Here is a 19,001-nt window from a genome sequence, read left to right as displayed (position 1 = left end):
GAAATGACAAGATGGGGGTATGGCGGGGCGGGGAGTGGACCACCGTGTGCCCCGCCACACTCCATGCCCCTACAGACATCTTCCCTCTTCCCCAGCCTCCCCACCCCTGCAGGAGTAGCCTCTGATAGAAGAGGCCCACTAGTTACACGGCTAAGATACCAGCCAGGGCAGCCCTGGTTTGAGTCCACTCAGCAGTGAACCAGTATCCTGAGGTAAGTCTCCAGAGACATCCCAAGTGGGGCACAACGTGGCAGGTAGCGAGTCACAGAACCTGAAGGTCGGCTCAGCAGGTGGTCAGTAGTTCAGCGCTCACGTGACAGAAGGCACCCTTTAACCACACAGGTCTGCATCCAAGGCTCAGGGTGTGCACTCAGCAGGTATCTGCTGACGGATGGGTGGAGGGGTCTGAGCCGTCCTGTCCCTCCCCCTCAGCAGTGCCTAGAAAGGGTTTCTCCCAGAGCTGCCCAGGAGCCCCCTTGGCCCCTCCCGGGCAGTGGCGATGATTATTCTGAGGCGCAGAGCAGGAAAGGCAGCGGCCTTGCGTTCTTTGCTGCGGGCCACTGAGCAGAGGGGCCAGCTCTGGGCGATGGGCAGAGAGAGGAGGTCCAGGTCAGTCCAGCTGCTTCCATCGCCCACTCCACCCCCTTACCCCACCAGTTTGCTCCACTGGACTGTACTGAAAAAGGGGTGGGACTTGAGTCTGTTGACGCCGCCTTCTCCAGTGCCCAGGCGCCGGCTGGGATCAAACTGCAGTAGCTGCGGAGAAAGGCCCGGTCAACGCTTGGAGGGCCTTCCAGGCCGACTGCTAAGCACGGGCTGACCTCCAGGGACTCATCACCATGACCCTGGTGTTCACTCCCTGCCAGCCTGGCCCCTAGAACCCCTGGCTGTACCCTGGGGAACACTGGTGTTTGGCCACCAACATACAGAAATGTGTAACCTCCTGCCCCCACATCAGCCATCTAGTAGCAGCCTGCCTGTCACGCACAGGGCTCTGCCCTCCCAGAGCCCACCTCAGGCCAAGGCGCCACCTCTTCTAGGCCGGCTGACCTCACCTCAGTCAGCAGGGAGGCCGCCGGACGGCTCAGCCACGCGGGCAGCTGGAGCTGGGTGTGGGGCTGGATCCCTGAAGGGTGGCTCTGGGACAATGCCTGGGAAGACACAGGGAGGGGCCCCTGAGGAGCCAAGCTCGGGGAAGCCCGTAGGCTCCCGCGGCAGCCAGGGTTTTATTTTTCCCTGTGTCACATTCCATGGGGATGTTGATGACCACACAGATCGTTGCCTTCTAGAAACCTTGGCACTACCCTGTGCCCATCTGTGCTGAGTGCCCGACAGCCCCTCTCCACACTTCCACAACAACAGAAGTATTGCATTTAAAGATAAAACAGGCTGAGAGGTTAAGGGACTGATGCTGAGTTCGGGGTTTGAACCCAGGTCCCTCTCACTAGAAGCACTGATCTTGGGTTGCAGTCAGGGCAGGCACTTTGGGAAGAGTATTGCAACTTGTCTCCTTACAGAAAAAAGACCCTCCATGGGCCAGTCACTGGGCAGCGGGCCAGGGCATTCCACGCCAGGGCCCAGGCTAGGCTGTGGTGAAGGAGGAAGGCAGGCTTCTCTACCCTCCAGAAGGGCGCAGCTTTGGCCAGCAGAGAGGTCTGTCTGGAGGTTAAGATGAGCTGCAAGAAGCAACCAGGAGGAGGGCCAGAAGCCGCAGGCTAGGGGTCGTGGGAGACAGAGGAGAGAGCCACTCTGGGGGATATTGGCAGCCTGGGCTATGGGACAAAAGCAGCAGGGGGCCATGCTGGACTGGTCAGATTTGGACTTCAGGTCACACTGCATCCGCTCTGGCCATTTCCTGCTTAAAGGCAGTTTGGCCTTTCCCTGGTTGTCAGACCTCACGAGGCACAGGTGCAATGCTGAGCTCATCGGTGGGTGGACAGAGGCCAGAGGTCACCATCCTGAGCAAGGGTATTGGCAGGGAAACCAAGCTCTTGGCTGACCCAGGCTGGACAGGACAGCTGCTGGCCTGGACCGAGAAGGCCCTCTCTCCTGTTCTTCAGCCAAAGGCTGGGGGTTATAGCCCAGAAGGCTGGGGGGGGGGTGGAGTAGGGGGAGAAGAGGCTGAGGGAATGGCCAGGTACCTTTCAGGAGCCTTCCTCCAGACCCCGCCCAGGCACCCCCTTCCAGAAACCTCCGCTGACCATCCTGACTCTGCTCTCGTGCAAGGAAGCTGACATTCTTACTGGCAACAGCCACGAGTAGGCTGGGGGACTAAGTGAGTCCGTGGCCAGGGTGGGAGGGGCCCCATGTCTCTGGGCCTGTGGCGGTCAGCTGGGAGGGACAGCTGTGCTGGCCCATGGCCAGGTTTTGGAGACCCCGGCAGCCTCAGCCCGACCGGCTGGCTGGACTAAGCGCGGGCCACCCTGCATTCAGTGACACCCAGCAGGGCCCACCTCTGCCCAGCTACTCACCGTTCCAGTGAGCAGTTCATACAGTAGAGAGCCAAAGCTCCACCAGTCACAGGCTTCAGTCAGCTCAGAAATCCCGCCCACCTCTGTGGGAGCAAGAACACAAATGTCCCAATCTTACCAAAGAAGGCAGGTCTCCCCTCTACTCATCCGACTGGGACCAGCCCATCTCCTCTGTCCCCTCAACCTCACCTCCTCAACCCCACCTCCAGCTCAACCCACACACAGGCACCCAAGGTCTCCGCCAGCTCTGCCCTTCTTGCCTGGGGCACTGTAGAGGTTGTCCAGAGCCTCCCTGCAGCACTGGGGCTCCACCTCGGACCACTGGCCGAAATAGGTGAGCCGAATGTGGCCTTCTCGTCCAATATGTCCAATTGCCGGGGGGATTGAATGGGACAAAAATTGTGGTGTTTGTTGAACTGCTGGCACAAGGGAGGGGACTCCAGGACTTCCCCCAACAGGCACCAGGCAGGAGCCATTGGCCTTGCTAAGCAGGCCCCCTCTGGGCCTAGACCCCTGAGGCCGAGACAACTGGGTATTCACAGGAGCTGCTGCCTAGGACCCACGGGGGCAAAGGGGCTTGTTTCCCAGACTCGACTGTGGTTACTCTGCAGAGTCCCGTGTGAGAAGGCTGGGGGAGGGAGAGGAAGAATCGGCTAACCTCTGCCATTCCCTTGGCTTTGGGGGCCCCCATCCAATGGGTGGGGTCGAGGAGGGCAGCCTGCTCCCCTCCCCCCAGGCCTGGGCACCTACCTGCCTGGTCCAGGAGCAGGTTCCGGGGACTGAGGTCCCGGCACAGCACCCCCTGCTCGTGCAGCGCCTCCAGTGCCACCAGCAGCTCCGCTGCCCACTGCTTGGCCTGCTCTTCCCTCACACACCAGGCGCCCCCGCCAGCTCCCAGGCTGGCTTTGTCCACTGAGGGCCAGCTCTGACCTCTGCCGCGGCCACAGCCCCCCAGCACCCGGCCGGCGCCCTCGCGAACCCAAGACAGCCCCCAAGGGGACCCCGTGTCTGAGTTCTGGCCAGGTCTTCGCCAGGATTGGAGGTGCACGCGGCCACTTGGGGCCTTTGGAAGGTCCGAGGAGCAGGAAGTGCTGGTCCTGGCTGAGGGTTCACTTTCAGCCTCTCTCTGGGGTCTGAGGGATGGGGCCTCCCCAGCTGGGGGAAGGCTCCCACATGTCCAAGGAGGCTCCTGGGGGACTCTGTCTTGCAGACGGGTGTGACTCGAGGGTGGCAGCCTTGGGGTCCGGAGGCTGAGGTGAGAGTTGAGCTGAGCCTTCATCTGCTCCAGCCTGGAGCCGTACCTGAGTCCAGACTGCTGGGGGCGTGCCTGGGAGAGCAGGTGGGACCAGAGCGTGCCTCCTGGGCCATGCAGGGGGAGTGGCGAGCATGGGACAGGGGAGAAGAAGATCGTGGACACAGGTCCCTGGCCCTCTCCTGCTGACCCTCTGCCTTGGGCATGGACCCTCTACCTTCCAGGACCTCACCCCTGCTCCCCCTCCCTGAGGCTTAACCTAGAATGACGACCTCTCCTAGCTCACCTAAAGAGGATTCAGGTTCCCAACCTGGCACAAAATAGGTACTTAACTCCTAAGGAGATGTAAATCATTATTAATGTACTTGGTTTGGGTGTGGTTTTACCAGTGTTCTATATATTTATACATATATCTTTAAAATTTTGTTGGAGGGAGAATAGTATAATGAATTTTAAGTAAACAAACAAGGCCAGGCATGGACTGTGATGACTCTGTGTCATGACCAAGGATATGTACCTCATTAATAAAAAGCTCATCAGGCCCTGGCCAGTTGGCTCAGTGGTAGAGCATCGGCCTGGCGTGCAGGAGTCCCAGGTTCGATTCCCGGCCAGGGCACACAGGAGAAGTGCCCATCTGCTTCTCCACCCCTCCCCCTCTCCTCCTCTCTCTCTCTCTTCCCCTCCCACAGCCAGGGCTCCACTGGAGCAAAGTTGGCCCGGGCGCTGAGGATGGCTCCATGGCCTCTGCCTCAGGCGCTAGAATGGCTCTGGTTGCAACGGAGCAACGCCCCAGATGGGCAGAGCATCACCCCCTGGTGGGCATGCTGGGTGGATCCCGGTCAGGCGCAAGCAGGAGTCTGTCTGATTGCCTCCCCGTTTCCAGCTTCAGAAAAATAAAAAAAAATACAAAAAAAAAAAAACAAGCTCATCACCATAACAGGTGATCAATAAATATCTGCTAGCCTGACCAGGCGGTGGCGCAGTGGTTAGAGCGTTGGACTGGAATGTGTAGGACCCAGGTTCGAGACTCCGAGGTCGCCAGCTTGAGCACGGGCTCATCTGGTTTGAGCAAAGCTCACCAGCTTGGACCCAAGGTTTCTGGCTTGAGCAAGGGGTTACTTGGTCTGCTGAAGGACCACGGTCAAGACACATATGAGAAAGCAATCAATGAACAATTAAGGTGTCACAACGAAAAACTGATGATTGATGCTTCTCATCTCTCTTTGTTCCTGTCTGTCCCTATCTATCCCTCTCTGACTCTCTCTCTGTCTCTGTAAAAAATAAAAAATTAAAAAAATATATCTGCTACATGACCCAGTTCCTGTCCTTATAGTGTCAGAACCACCATCCCATGTGGCCACTTCGAGGGATGGGCAAAGACTAGAAAAATGAGAAGATCCCAGACCTGAGGATATGGTGACATCAGAGACATCTGCATAAATGCCCTCTTACCAACCCAGGATATGAGCATCCTCCCCAGGACGTCCTGAGCCCCCTCAGCACCACAGAGGCCCACAACAGCCTGATCCTGCCGTCATGCTCCAAGAAGCTCGAGTCCCCTGGTCTGTGCTGCACATCTGGTGCAAGTCACCTCCCTCCCTAGGTTTTGTCATTCTAAAGGAGATGAAAGAGGACATTCCAAAGCCCCCCTCACCTTGCACATATTCCAGGTGGAGGAAGATGGAGTCCTCACTCACAAAGTACCGCAGGAGCTTGGTCATGTAGGGGACGCCATGCGGGATGACGGTCAGCCGTTCCCGGCTTGCCGCGTGACACCTGGACAGGCTCTGGGGAGCGGGCAGGGCAGGCTGATCAGCTGGGGACAGGCCAGAGGCTGCTCTGCTCGGGGACACCAGAGCCCCAGCTTCAGGGGCAACCGAATGAAGGGGGGAGCCACCCTGAGGAGCAACTGCCTCCCCCAGTTCTACCTCTTGCCTCCACCACGGCATCCAGGTCCTCCATTCCAGGCCTGGAGGGGGCAGTATCAGTGCGTGTGCGTTTGGGAGGCTCAAGGACAGGACAAGTGGCTTTTGGATTTGGAAGGGGCATGAGCTTCAGATACAGGTTCTGGGTAGGGAGTTCCCCAGAGGGTTGGGGGTTTCCAAGAGCTCTGAGAAAAGTCCCAAGGGGAATGCAGAATGGCAGGGGGCTGGGCGGCACCTGCCTTCACCACGAAGGTCCCTCCAGTCGCTGCGTCCTGGACCAGCTGCACCTGCCAGGGGTTAGAAGGTACTGGTCAAGGCACATGCTAGTGCCCGGGCTCCACTGCCTGAGCCCTGGCCCCCCGTTCCTCCACTGAGGCCGATTCACTCCAGGAGCAGGGCAGGGAGGGCAGGCCCCCAAACTAACATCAATACTGTCCTACTTACCCACCCACCCTTTTTAGATCTGCTGGTATTAGCTCATGTGCCACTTCCTCCAGGAAGCCTTCCCAACCCTCAGTTTGGGCTGGAGTCCCTAATCTGTCTCCAGTCCTCTCCAGGCTCACTCTCAGGGGGAACTTATCACACGGTGTCTAATTTCCTGTCTCCCCACTGCACTGTGAGCTCCAGAGGGCAGGAACCATACTGTCTGGCTCTATTTCCAGAGCCCTGCACAGCACGGGAATGTTGTAGGTGCTCTGCATGTGCATGCGGACTGGCTCACCCTGCAGGGTCTGAGGGTGTCATGAATGGAAATGACCTCAGAGCCAGTTACCTTCTCTGACCTTTTATTTTACAGGGGAAGAAGCTGAGCCTCTGAGTGTGGCCCCAGGCCACCCTGGGCCAGGCAGGCCCCAAGGCCCTGCGCTTGGAGTGCCCTTCTTTTAAATCGTCGTTCTCTCTGAAGGCCGCCTTTGGAGACCAGCTACTCCTCCATCCTGCCAGTCGCTGGGACAGGGCCTTGTATGGAGTTGGGTACCTGAGTCATCTCATGGTGGGCAGGGGTGGGCCTCAGCTACAGGAGAGGGCATGACAAACACGTTGGGGCAGGAAACCAGAAAACTCGGCCCAGATGAGGGGCACGTGGGACTAGACCACGTGGCAGTGTTGTGACTCCCTGGTGGTCAGCCTGCCCTACAGACACTCCTGTGGTGCTGGGTGGGAGCCCCGCCCTCCGGCCAGGCCGCTGGGCATGATGAAGCCTATAGCCTAAGATTGGGGCTGGGCTTAGACCTTAGGCAAGTGAATTGATTCTCTCATCTTTCAAAGAGTAATTATAATTGTCTCACTTCCCTTTCATCTGCAAGGTGGGTCATAGCAGCGACCCCCATCTGGGGGTCATCAGGATTCTATTAAAGCAGACAACTCAAGCAGAGCAGCAACTTGTGCTGGCCACAGAACACACCCTCACTAATCTGTCATGATTATTACCGTATCCTCCCATGCATAAGACGCACCTTAATTTTGGGATCCAAAATTTGGGGAAAGAAATGTATTTCATAATGTAATTAAACTCGTTTTATTCAACATAAAATTCATACAACTCCTCATCACTGTCAAAAAAGCAGGAAATGCAAATTAAAAAATCTACAACCACTATCTAAGACACACCCAGTTTTTAGACCCCAAATATTTCAAAAAAGGGTGCATCTTATACATGGTTAAATATAGTATCACTATTATTAAACCCCACACTGCCTAGAGAGCACTTACTCAGAGCAAAATGCTTTATAGAGATTATTTTAGTCCCAAGGCCCTACTAGGTGAGTCTTGTTGGAGACCCATTTTATCAATGAAGAAATTGAGGTTCAGAGAGGTTATGTGGCCCACTCCTAAAAAGGGGTGGAGCCTGGGTTTGAATCCAGGCAGGCTGAGCCTGGAGCCCTGGAGACTAACTGCAACTGGGGGCACAACCAGCTGCCTTCGGCGTGTGCCTTCCCCACGGGGCCTCCGTGCACCAGGTGAGCACCGGATCCCTTTCCGGGGCCCTTCCTGAGCAGGAGTGAGGGAGCCGTTCCTTCTGACCACCAGAGGGCTCTCCTCCAACATCCAGAGCCTGGCCCCAGCTCCTTAACCAACTCGACAAAGTTGGAAAAAGAAAATTCTGGGATCATTTAAGAGAACAGACTTTCCCACAAGTATGAACACCCGGATAATTCCCCACTGCCCCTTGCCAAGTGGGATTCCCTACCACTTTGTCCTGGGCGAAGGTCCTATCATTGACAGAGTCCAGAGACCAGCAGAGAAGGTTGGGGAAGTGAGAAATAAAATTTAATCAGTATATTGAAACAAGTGAGTTAAACTATGTATGTATGTTAAAACCTACCTTTCTAGAAATAATTTGACCAGAACATTGGCAGTGATTACCTCGGAGTTGAGTCAGATAGTGGGGAATTTTTGTTTGTTTTAAATTTTGTTTTCATGATGTCTCACAAGGGGAGCAGAGAGGGCATTTTCCCATTAAACCAAGCAATCAAAAAAATCCCCTTTCTCTTTTGCTCACTGCTATGGGAGACACACACTCTCTCTCTATGGGTGTCTGCTCTCACCTTTTTAAAAAGGGGAAAAAAAATTTTTTTTTAAGGAAACCCACTGAGTTCCTGGGAAATAAGGACAATTAAAGCTTAGGTTAAACATATTCACCCTTTGCTTAAAAGGCGCAAAGTATCAAAAACCCTAGGAGCTCTCATGGAGCAAACAAACCCAAAAGTTCCAAGCCAGTTTGGAGAATCCAAGGTCCACAGGGGCTGCACCTGTGAGCCAAGTGGGCAGGGCGGGACAGGAGCAAACCCAGGGCTGCTACCCAGTAAAGCGGGCGGCCCTCCTCCACCCCTGCTGCTTCCAGGGAGTGTGGGCCGGATCTGGCAGGAGAAGCAGGGTATCTGGACTTCCGTATGAAACCTGCCAACTTTAAATAACTAAAATAAAAAACACCCCTGTGTTCAAGCCAAAGAAATAAGGACTTGGGGCCTGACCTGTGGTGGCGCAGTGGATTGAGCATCGACCTGGAAAGCTGAGGTCTCAGGTTCAAAACCCTGGGCTTATCCAGTCAAGGTACATATGGGAGTTGATGCTTCCTGCGCCTCCCCCCTTGTGTCTCCCTTCTCTCTCTCTCTCTCCCCTCTCTCAAATGAATAAATAAAACCTTAAAAAAAAAAAAAAGAAATAAGGACTTGGACGACCTTTCTCCTCCCCATCCTTGACTCAGAGCCTGGCTCCTGGCCGAGGCTCCTAGGCCCTCACACACCGAGGGCAGATCCCTGGATGGTCTGGCCAGTGGCCCACCTTGTTAGCCCTGACATACCCACCTCTGTTCCCTGCTACCCACTCTGCCTTCCAGGACCTCTTCTACCCCTAAGACCCTCTCCCCAGCCTGGTTACTCCTGACAACCGGGCATCTCAGGGGGAACTTGAGGCTTGCTGAGCCAGCCTTTACCCCTCCCTGGCCCTGTGCCGCTGCTGGCTGGCACTGCCCTCCCCCCTGGATCTGCCTGGGCAGAGCCGTGGAATGGGACACTGTGACAGCATCATGCAGGCCTGTATGCCAGGAGTTGGGCCCAGTGTCGCTAACACCTCTCCTAATTTGGGGGAGTTTGTGTTCCTGGCTCGGGAATGATGCAGGGAAAGGAAGCAGGATCTCAGGAGGAAGGTGGAGTAGGTAAGACGAGTGCCCAGGAAAGGGTAATGAAGAGAAAGAAGGGCAACCCCAAGACAGAACGGCTGCTTTTATAAGGACAGGACTCCCAAATACCGGCTTCTGAGAATGCTTTGCGCACGTGTGTCCTATGGTTAAACAAATTCGGGGAGTGCTCTCATAGACCTCTCTCTGGGAAACCCAAGGTGTATATTTGCATTTTAAAAGCTCCAAAAACTCCTATAATTTAAAAGACAAAATTGTGGAGCTTGATTTCCCAAACATTTCACCTGGAACTCCTCTCGCCACAATGCTCTTGGTTCAGTGGGATCCCATGTGGCAAAATGCCGGTGGCAGTCACGTCCAAGCCACACAGTCTAGTCGGTGGGAGGGCAGGACTCACAGATGGAAGCTGGCTGGGCCCCGCTGACAGACTGGGGCCCGGCCCAGGGACCTGGGAGTAGCAGCTGGAGCAGGACAGGGGATGGGAAGCCGCATGCCTCCCGACTGCCTTTGTCACCAGCATTTAGAGCCGTCGAACATGCATCCAATGTTTTCAGATGTGCCAGGCCTTTCCCAAAAATTATTTTAGTTCCCACATCGCCCCGTGGGGGAGGCTTCTCACCCCACTGACAGGCGAGGAAACAGTGCTCAGAGAGGTGAAGGGACTTGCCCTTGCTATGCTGTGCTCAGTCCAGACAGCACTTCATCTCCCGGCGTGTGGGGAAGTGTGCGCTGGCCTTTTCTCTGCAGCCTCCAGATCCATCAAAACCCCCCATAAGTGTTGGAATTCCAGATTCCTGGCTCAACCCTAGAAATTCAAAAGGTCTGGGGTGGAGCCCAGGCCTCTATATTTTTAGGAAGCTCCCCGAGTGATTCTGATAAACAGCCAGTTTGAGAAAGAAGTGCTGTCCTTGCCAGATAGTTCAGTTAGAGCATTGTCCGGAAGCATGGGGGTTGTCGGTTCGATCCCCGGCCAGGGTGCATACAGAAGCAGCTCGATGTTCCTGTCTTTCTCTCTCTCTCTCCCTTCCCCTCTTACTAAGAACTGCTTTAGTGACTCTCAGGTAGCCCTTGGTTGAGGCAGAGGGCATCGAATATTGGCTCTGTGAACAAAAAAGGGGCCACACACTAAACCTAACAAGCTCTGGAGAGGCCTGCAGAGCGGGCCTTACAAGCTCAGAGACGGAAAGTAACCGCACAGGATGGTCTGAACATAAATGCCTGACTGGAAGTGGGCCATGGCAGTAGTCCCGTCCTAGGCCTATAGCTTCCCTGACAAAGGTCAGCCTTTACCTAAGTGAGCCTATGTCTTTTTGCATCTACAAAAAGATAACATACCTTTGAAATGTCAAAGTAATCTCCTTTTTCAGACCCCTCAGGGCACAAGCTCCTAGCAGAGCACGAGACCACGGAACCCCTCACTGTCGCCTTGTTCCCCACACACCAACTCCACGTCCTATAACTGTCGGCATTCACTCCCTGGACCCTCCACTGCGAAAGGGGTCTGTGTCTCTCTACTGTACGTTCCACCCAGCCTCGGAGACCTCCCCTCCCGCTTTCTCCCTCTCCCTTCACCTGCCACCAGTGACTGTTATGTAACCCGCTTACATCCTCCCCTTGGATTCTGACGTATAAAATAAGTGGTGAAACCGCCATTTTCAGGAGCATTTTCTCAATCTGTTGAAATTTGGCTTCCCGGGAACTGTCATCAGTTTGGATCAGATAAATTCAAACATTTTTACAGGTTTGGATGTTTTTTATGTTGACAGCTCCAATCTCATTTGACCCAACTGTCCATCCCGATTCCTCCGCTCTAGTGAGTGTCCCAGGTATGGGTAGGGGTGTCAGTTCCTACCTTCCTGCTTGCCCTGACGTAAGGGGAAGGGTCCCAGATGGGGTTGAAAGGGTGGGACCGGGAGAGAAGGGGCTTCGTTGCCCAGGCCCTGGATGACGCCTGGGCCGGTTAGGACACTCCGCAGGGAGGGTTTCTGGAGACGAGCATCTTCTTCTCGCCCCAGGAGCATCTTGGCTGTGCACGGTAGAGGACTCTTGGCTGCAGCCCCGGGGTGCAGAGTGCAGGGTGGGGACTGGGAAGGGGGAGTGAGCCAGGCAGTGTGCTGGCAGGATGCCCGGGCACAGCTCCTCCTGTGGCTTCTGTCTTGAGTCTCTGAGGAAGCAGTTTTCCGTGTCTGAGCTGGAGGGTTGTGGAGAGGGGCTGTCTGCCTCTTGGATTCTGGTTTCCTTTCTAGGACCTGACTGGTGTGTGCTGGAGTAGGGTGGGATGGGGAGCCACTGGACGCAGCTGCTGTCCTCCCCTGGACCTCCTGACCCCTTCCCAGCCCCCTCCGAAGGACGAGGATAGCGCTCTCCCTGCCCACCTGCCGCCCCCAAGCGCACGCACCATCTCCTGCCACGCTGCAGGCTCTGCTTACTCACCTTCTCGATGACCCCGACCACCCTGCAGCCCCTCAGCTGCTCCAGGGCAGAGCTCAGCGTGCGGATGGGCCGGAGCCTCAGGCTGCTGAAACCCTGCGGGTCGGGAGAGATAGGGAGCCACTGGACACAGCTGGGCGACAGGCCACACAGCCTCAAGACCCAGTCCCCCCAGCCACTGCTTCTCACCAGGCAGTGGGCAGGGCCTGCAGATGCCAGGGGTGGACCAGGCTGAGGAGAGAAGCCGGTCCTGACTGGAGGTGGCTCACTGGTTCAGGCTGCCACACTGGCCTCTTCACTCAGCCCCCACCCAGCCCTTCTTCAAGGCTCAGGGAGTCCTTAAGACTTCAGAAACCACTTCTTGAAAGCCCCATCTATAGGAGGCAGATGTTCCCAGGGGTGAGGAAATACCTGGGGACATGTGGGTCTCAGGAACATGCCCTGAAGACCAAGGCATGCAGGCCAGGGACAAGTAACCTTATAGCATGCAGTGAGCCTGGGAGGGGTATGTGCGCATGTCTGTGCACACCTGTGGGCGTGAGAAGTGTGCGTGTATTTTCAACCCCCTCTGAGTGCCCACTGGGTTAGGAAAAGCCGCATGGGGAGAGCATTTGTGCACATCTATGTGTACGTTTGTGGGTATGTGCACGTGGGGGTACCTGTGTCTGCTGCAAATACTCACAGAAGCCCATTCAAACACAGATCTGGGGGCCTCGGGTTGTGTCCACGTGCGAGCATGCGTATGAGCCATGTGTGAGGGTAGGGAGATGTGTGTGTACTCTGTGAGGGAGTGAGACGGGACTGGAAATGATTCACTAAGAGTGTGAAAATGAATGAACTGTGAAAGGTGTGGGAGAGACAGGAAGCCAAAGGAGGGTGGAGGAGGGGCAGTCCTGGCACACACAACACAGGCCCTGCCCCGCAGCCCAGAGTTCGAGGACACAGCCCACTGGCCGCGGTGGGGGGAGGACTCGGCTCTCCCCCCTCAGAGCGCTCGGCCCTTGGGGAGGGGTCTTCTCACCGTGCCAGAGCTGGCTCCGCTGCCCAGCGTCCTCTGCAGGTGGCAGTTGAAGATCTCCTCCGCCCGCCGTAGATACTTGGTAATCTTCAGCTTCACAGCCTCGCATCGCTCCTTGTTGGGGTCGACTGTGGTGGGAAGGGGAAGAGGCTCATCAGGACCTACCCTGCCCCCTACCCTGGCCTTGCAGGGCTGGGGTTCCAGCACCCCTTGCCTGCCCTCTGCCTCCACAGGACAGAGTACCTATTTCTGAGGCTGGTCAGCAGATTCTGCCCCCACATCTGTTCTTGAGCCCCTTTCTGGGTGGGAGGCAGTGGGGGTGGAGGAAGGAGGGTGGCAGGACAGGCCGGGAGCTGTGGTCAGCCTCAGCCTACAGTACTTTACAGTTAGCACCCACCAGCTCGCGGGCCGGCCGCCCTCACACCCTGGAAGGGACAGAGTGGGGATTTCCATGTCCACTTTCAGAGGAGGAGACAGAAACTGCCAGAGAACATGCCTTCTTCATCTCTGATGCCCAGTGTGAAAAAGGCCAGGGTGGGGATCAGGACTGGAGGGCAAAGGAATCTGCGACAGGCCTGAAGCCCAGGCGTTGCGGGGTCTCACCAGCAGGAGGGCAGGAAGCATGAAGCAGGGCTCAGCTCCTACCCCTGCCTAGCCACCAAGGCCCATGGGGGTCTCAAACTGGCATCAGAGCTGGCCTTTCCCCCAGCTAGGAGATGCCTTCCTCTGCCCTGAGCAGGCCCTCCTCCCACCGCCAGGCCTTTGCCGACCTCTCTCTGGAGCACTGCCCGAACTTTCAGCTGGACATTGCGCTGACCCTTCTCCACTGCTCAGATTAGAGTTTGGACTCCTAGAAATTCCCGTATGCCAGCCTGACCTGGACTCAGGTTCCCTCCCTTCACTTCCTCTTCATTGCTCTTCATGCCTGGGACTATAACTGTCCATCATCAACTGATCAGGTTCCCTCCATCCTCAGCAAACTCCCGGAGGGCAGGGGTCCAACCCAGTTCCAGGGCTGGCAGCAGTGTGGGTTAAGCCTAATGCCCCTGATGCCAAAACTGTTCAAACCTCAGCTTTGCCACTTGATAACTACGGAACCTTAAGGAAGCTATATAGCAGCCCTGTGCCTCAGTTTCCTCATCTGCAAAATAGAAATAAAAATAGTTCCTATATACGAGGTCCTCGGATTATGACACAGTTCTATTCCCATGACAGTGATGTAACCCAAATTTTGGTGTATGTCAAAATACACCCTAGGCCTGACCAGGCGGTGGCGCAGTGGATAGCGCGTCGGACTGGGATGCGGAGGACCCAGGTTCGAGACCCCGAGGTCACCAGCTTGCGCGCGGGCTCATCTGGTTTGAGCAAAACTCACCAGCTTGGACCTAAGGTCGCTGGCTCGAGCAAAGGGTTACTCCGTCTGCTGTAGCCCCATGGTCAAGGCACATATGAGAAAGCAATCAATGAACAACTAAGGTGTCACAACAAAAAACTAATGATTGATGCTTCTCATCGCTTTCCATTCCTGTCTGTCTGTCCCTATCTATCCCTCTCTCTGTCTCTGAAAAATACAAAACAAAACAAAACCACACCCTAGCTTAAGTCTCTTACCTATCCTAACACAGTTGTGATACCATAATCTAGAACACAAAAGCACAACTAAGCCACAGGAAAAGGAAAAGGACATAAATATACTGCACTGTACTGTGTATTCTTCCGCAGGCGCAACCAAACTAGTTTACTACCCACGTAATAGTCTGTAAGTACAACGCTAACAGCATAAGCCAAAACACGTCTCAATTTTTTTTAGGTTTTTTTATGGGAGGGAGTGTATAAACTTGAAACACTGTATGGGAGTATCATAAAATTTGAAACATTGTATGTTAAGACTGTCATAACCCAAGCACTCCCTGTACTTGGAACTACATGCAACAACATATATAGTACCTTCTATTACCGTGAGACTCAAATGAGTTAATACAGGTAAAACCCTTAGACCATTGCCTGGCGTATAGAAACTGCTCAATAAACACCAGCTATTATGACTGTCTTTCACAGAGGCCCAGGAGGCCCTGTTCACCAAACACAGATCAGCAGATGAAGGTACAAGCTCCAAGCTGGCTCTTCCTCACCAGCCCGTCCATGCCCAGCCCAGCACTCACCGTGCATGCCTCGGAGCAGGACGTCCACCCCGTTCTGGTAGTGGTTGAAGGCTGCCTCATAGTCCTCACTGACATCTCGCTCCAGGGCCAGCCGAATCTGTGTGGCTGCATCCACCAGGTAGTCGCGCTTGCTCATGTCAGGTGCTGCCGGAGCCACCCAGTTGCGAATCTGCTCCAGGTACACACGGGCCTGGGACCGTGCTCGTGAGCAGGGTTCAGGCTCCTGGCCAGGCCCAGGCGGGCACTCACAGGCCACCAGGCTCATGGCTGCTACCCCGGCAGGTGCAATCTGGGAAAGAAAAGATGCATTAGGGAGGACCCAGCTGGGAACAACACCTCATCTACACCCTGCTTTCCTTCACTGAATATTCAAAGACAAACAAACACATTACTTCCAAAAACTGGAGGGTCAAAGCTAATGTGGGTAAAGTCCTTCCACTGAGTCAGACCTTCCCTAAGTGGTGGCAACAGAATAAAAACCTGGTTGGGGCTTCTCCCTTCAACTCAAATTCAGTTCAACAAGTATTTCTTGAGTACTTGCTATGTGTTGAGCTGAAGATATTTCTGATTCGAGCTGCCTTCATGGGGCATAGAGTAAGCTGGTGTGTCTAGCACACAGTAAACATATGAGGAGGCCACACACTCTAAGGCTGAGGCAGGGGACCTGGGCTCAGGGGCCATTCCTAACACTGTTCCCTCGTCCTGTCTGTTATCCCCTCCCTGCTCCTCCTATAGGAATCTCATTTATCCTTCAAGATTCAGCTCCAGACGGAATGGACTGACGGGTTTTGTTTCCCTTAGTGCTGAAGTCAGTGTGGTCAGGAGTGAGGACCCCCCACGGAGCCCTGCAGAGAGCTGGGCACAAGGCCAGGCCTCACATACAGACTGTGGGCAAATGCAATGACTGAGAGGCAGAATCGGAGGGACGCAGTTAGAGGAAGGAGGGATCAGTCAACCCAGCCTTAGGGAGGGGACGACTCTGTGCTCCTGGCTCTGTCTCTGGGGCCAGAAAGCCACGTGGCCTCCAAAGACCGGACAGTGGCTTCTTTCTGAATAGTGTGACACAAGAGGCCAAAGGGGTAGCCAACTGGCTTCTGCAAAGGGAAGGGCTCCGAGAGAGACTAGCAGAGCTGCCTCTGCCCCTCACTGAAGGGGCACCTTTGCGCTCTCAGGCCCCACTGGGAAGGCGCAGGGCCTGAACTTCCAACCACAGGCCCTGTCGGCCTCTGTAAAGAAAGGAAGAGAGAAGAGGATGAGAATGTGGGTGGAAAGGGAAACTCACAACTCTAGGCCAGCAGGGAACTGGACCCTGGCTGTATGCGGCCAGGAGGTGGAGGGAGGGAGTCGGTCCATCTAACCCACCCGGACCAGCAGCCTTAAGGCCTGTGTTAGGAACGCCAAAGCCGATGGGCTGGGTTGCTGGAGTGAGGCCCTGGTTTCAGGGGCCACCCCGCTGGGCCGGGCCGGCCGGGTCCTGCCGGGTAGAACCGCCTGGCTGCTTCTGGACACAGAAAGCGGCGCGTCCAGCCCGAGTCCCATGCATGCTAGGGGCACCGCCCCGTAGGGGTCAGACGGAGGAAGGTAGGCTGGGGGAGTGAGAAAAAAGGACATCCTCACCTGGGGGAGGGGATGGGGAGAAGCCGGGCAATCACCATACCTGCCCGAGCCGGAGCTCAGTCCGCTCCGTCACAGCGCTGCCACGACCCTTTCACCCCCGCGGGCAACCGTGCTCGGGCGGACCCGGGCTTTGCGCCCTCCAGCCAGGTGCAAGCTTCTGGACGGGTGCAGCCAACCATTGGCTGCGGATGAGCTCATCCTCTAGCTCTTAGAATAAACCACCAATCAGCGCCCAGCTAGGCTCTGCCCGCCCTTCCAGCCGCAGTGTAGGCGGCGTGGAGAGCTGGGGGAGGGGGAGCAAGATTGGGGAAAGGGTTGGGAAGGGGTCTTTGTTCACTGGTGGGTCCTAAGTACCTAGAACAGCGTCTGGCACATAGTATTGCTCAAAAAATATTTGCTGAATGAATGAATGAGCTCGGAAGTATGAGAAGGAATTAACCAAAAGAAATGATTGGAGAGAGCAGTGGAGGAGAATGTTCTGGACAGAAAAACATGTATATATAAATGCCTCAACAAATTAAAGGAGAAAAAGAACATCTGCACATCAAACAGAGGGCATAAAATAATTCGATAACATTTAACACTCATGCATGATACAAACTCTTTACTTAACAAAATATAAACAAACTCATAAACTTCTTAACTTGGTAAAGTGTTATCAACTAGAAGCTTAGAACATGTGAGGTGTAACTTACATCATAGGTACCAGTGGGGCATTAGAAGCATTCCCATGGTCCTGTTGTCCTTCTGGCTTTTGGTAGGATCACACTTCTCTATCCCCTTTGGAAGTTAAGCTTGGCTATGGAACTTGCTTTGAAATGTTAGTGGACAGAAAGAACATGAGTTGTTTCAGGGTAAAAGTTCCAAAAGCCAATCCATTATTCACCTGCCCCTTCCTTCTGCTGTAGTTATCGTAGAAGCACATGTCCATGGAGGCATAGAGCTTCCATCTGCCTGAGTCTCTGAGAAACAACAACGAGGAACTCCTTCCTGCTCCATGGTTTGTATTGGACATGAGGTGTAAGTGAGAAACAACTATTTACTGTGTTAAGCCACAAGATTTTAGGGTTGTTTGTTACTGGGGCATACCTGGGCCTGGCATGAGAGATACACTCAATGCAGTCAGAAATGAATCAATGTACTTACTCTTCAACAATATACTGAAAGTGACAATTAATGCAGTAAGAAATTAAAAGCGAACAAGAGGTTTAAAAATTGGAATGGAAGGGGCCAAATTGCCATGATTTGTGGTGATGTAGTTATCCACCTGGAAAACCAAAGCAATAATTGGTGAGTTCAGCAAAGTGTCTGGACACTAGATCAATATTTACACATCAAGAGCTTTCCTATATATCAGCAATAACAAATGTGAAAATGTAATAATAATTTTTTTTTTTGTAATAATAATTTTAAAATCCTGTTCATGCCTGGTCTGTGATGGCACAGTGAATAATGCGTCAGCCTGGAATGCTGAGGTCTCTGGTTTGAACACCTGGGCTTGCTTAGCCAAGGCACATAGAAGAAGCAATCAATGAACAACTAAAGTGAAGCAACTATGAATTGACTAGAAAGCCTGGCGGTCATACAAAATGACCGCTGTTCTAGATATTATAAATTATAATTAAAATGATTTGTGCAAAGGTATCTGCTAATTCAAACTGAATTACCCAGGGCAGGCGGCAAGGACGCCCCTTTGCTTAGTGCCCCATGGGGTTTCCCCCTTCTACTTGCTTAATTGCTTAAAGTAGAGTGCAATGAAGGAAACCATTGGTGGTACATTTCTTAAGAGCCACCACTAGCTCAATAATTAAGGTGATTTAAATAATAAAATGTTAATTCACATGTCAAAGATCTCTTTGTACACAACATTTCTTGTGTAGATCTTTCCATCATTTTTAAGCTCGCCTTGCAGAGGACCATCAATTATTTTTAATTTTACGTCCGTTCTTTCACGAACTCTTTTTGTGTGTGTGTGTGTGTGTGTGTGTGTGTATGTGTATTTTTCTGAAGCTGGAAACGGGGAGAGACAGTCAGACAGATTCCCGCATGCGCCCGACCGGGATCCACCTGGCACGCCCACCAGGGGGCGATGCTCTGCCCACCAGGGGGCGATGCTCTGCCCCTCCGGGGCGTCGCTCTGTCGCGACCAGAGCCACTCTAGCACCTGGGGCAGAGGCCAAGGAGCCATCCCCAGCGCCCGGGCCATCTTTGCTCCAATGGAGCCTTGGCTGCGGGAAGGGAAGAGAGAGACAGAGAGGAAGGAGAGGGGGAGGGGTGGAGAAGCAGATGGGCGCTTCTCCTATGTGCCCTGGCTGGGAATCGAACCCGGGACTTCTGCACGCCAGGCCGACGCTCTACCACTGAGCCAACCAGCCAGGGCCTCTTTCACAAACTCTTGGACAGGCAACATAAAGTTGACCGTGTCCAAATGCAGGCTCAGGTAAAAAAATGCCAACACGCTTAAGCGTTTGGCCCTGAGACTTATTGAT

The 19,001-nt window shown here is 54.3% G+C and overlaps 1 protein-coding gene across 1 annotated transcript; it reads right to left on the bottom strand.

Annotated features, from left to right (window-relative positions):
• Nucleotides 1-501: 501 nt before the first annotated feature.
• On the bottom strand, nucleotides 502-16,623 carry RPS6KL1 (ribosomal protein S6 kinase like 1). The gene is made up of 11 exons (XM_066277043.1): nucleotides 16,513-16,623; nucleotides 14,896-15,184; nucleotides 12,737-12,861; nucleotides 11,719-11,811; nucleotides 5,888-5,935; nucleotides 5,378-5,510; nucleotides 3,222-3,830; nucleotides 2,732-2,821; nucleotides 2,472-2,554; nucleotides 1,056-1,151; nucleotides 502-756 (listed from the first exon to the last, which is right to left on the bottom strand). Exons 2-11 carry the CDS (start codon nucleotides 15,158-15,160, stop codon nucleotides 646-648), a joined length of 1,653 nt encoding a protein of 550 aa, XP_066133140.1. The 5' UTR covers nucleotides 15,161-15,184; nucleotides 16,513-16,623; the 3' UTR covers nucleotides 502-645.
• Between the last annotated feature and the right edge of the window lie 2,378 nt (nucleotides 16,624-19,001).

This window comes from Saccopteryx bilineata, chromosome 4, assembly GCF_036850765.1.
Source record: "Saccopteryx bilineata isolate mSacBil1 chromosome 4, mSacBil1_pri_phased_curated, whole genome shotgun sequence".
NCBI classification, from domain to species: Eukaryota; Metazoa; Chordata; class Mammalia; order Chiroptera; family Emballonuridae; genus Saccopteryx; species Saccopteryx bilineata.
This window is presented reverse-complemented; position numbering and strand designations above follow the sequence as displayed.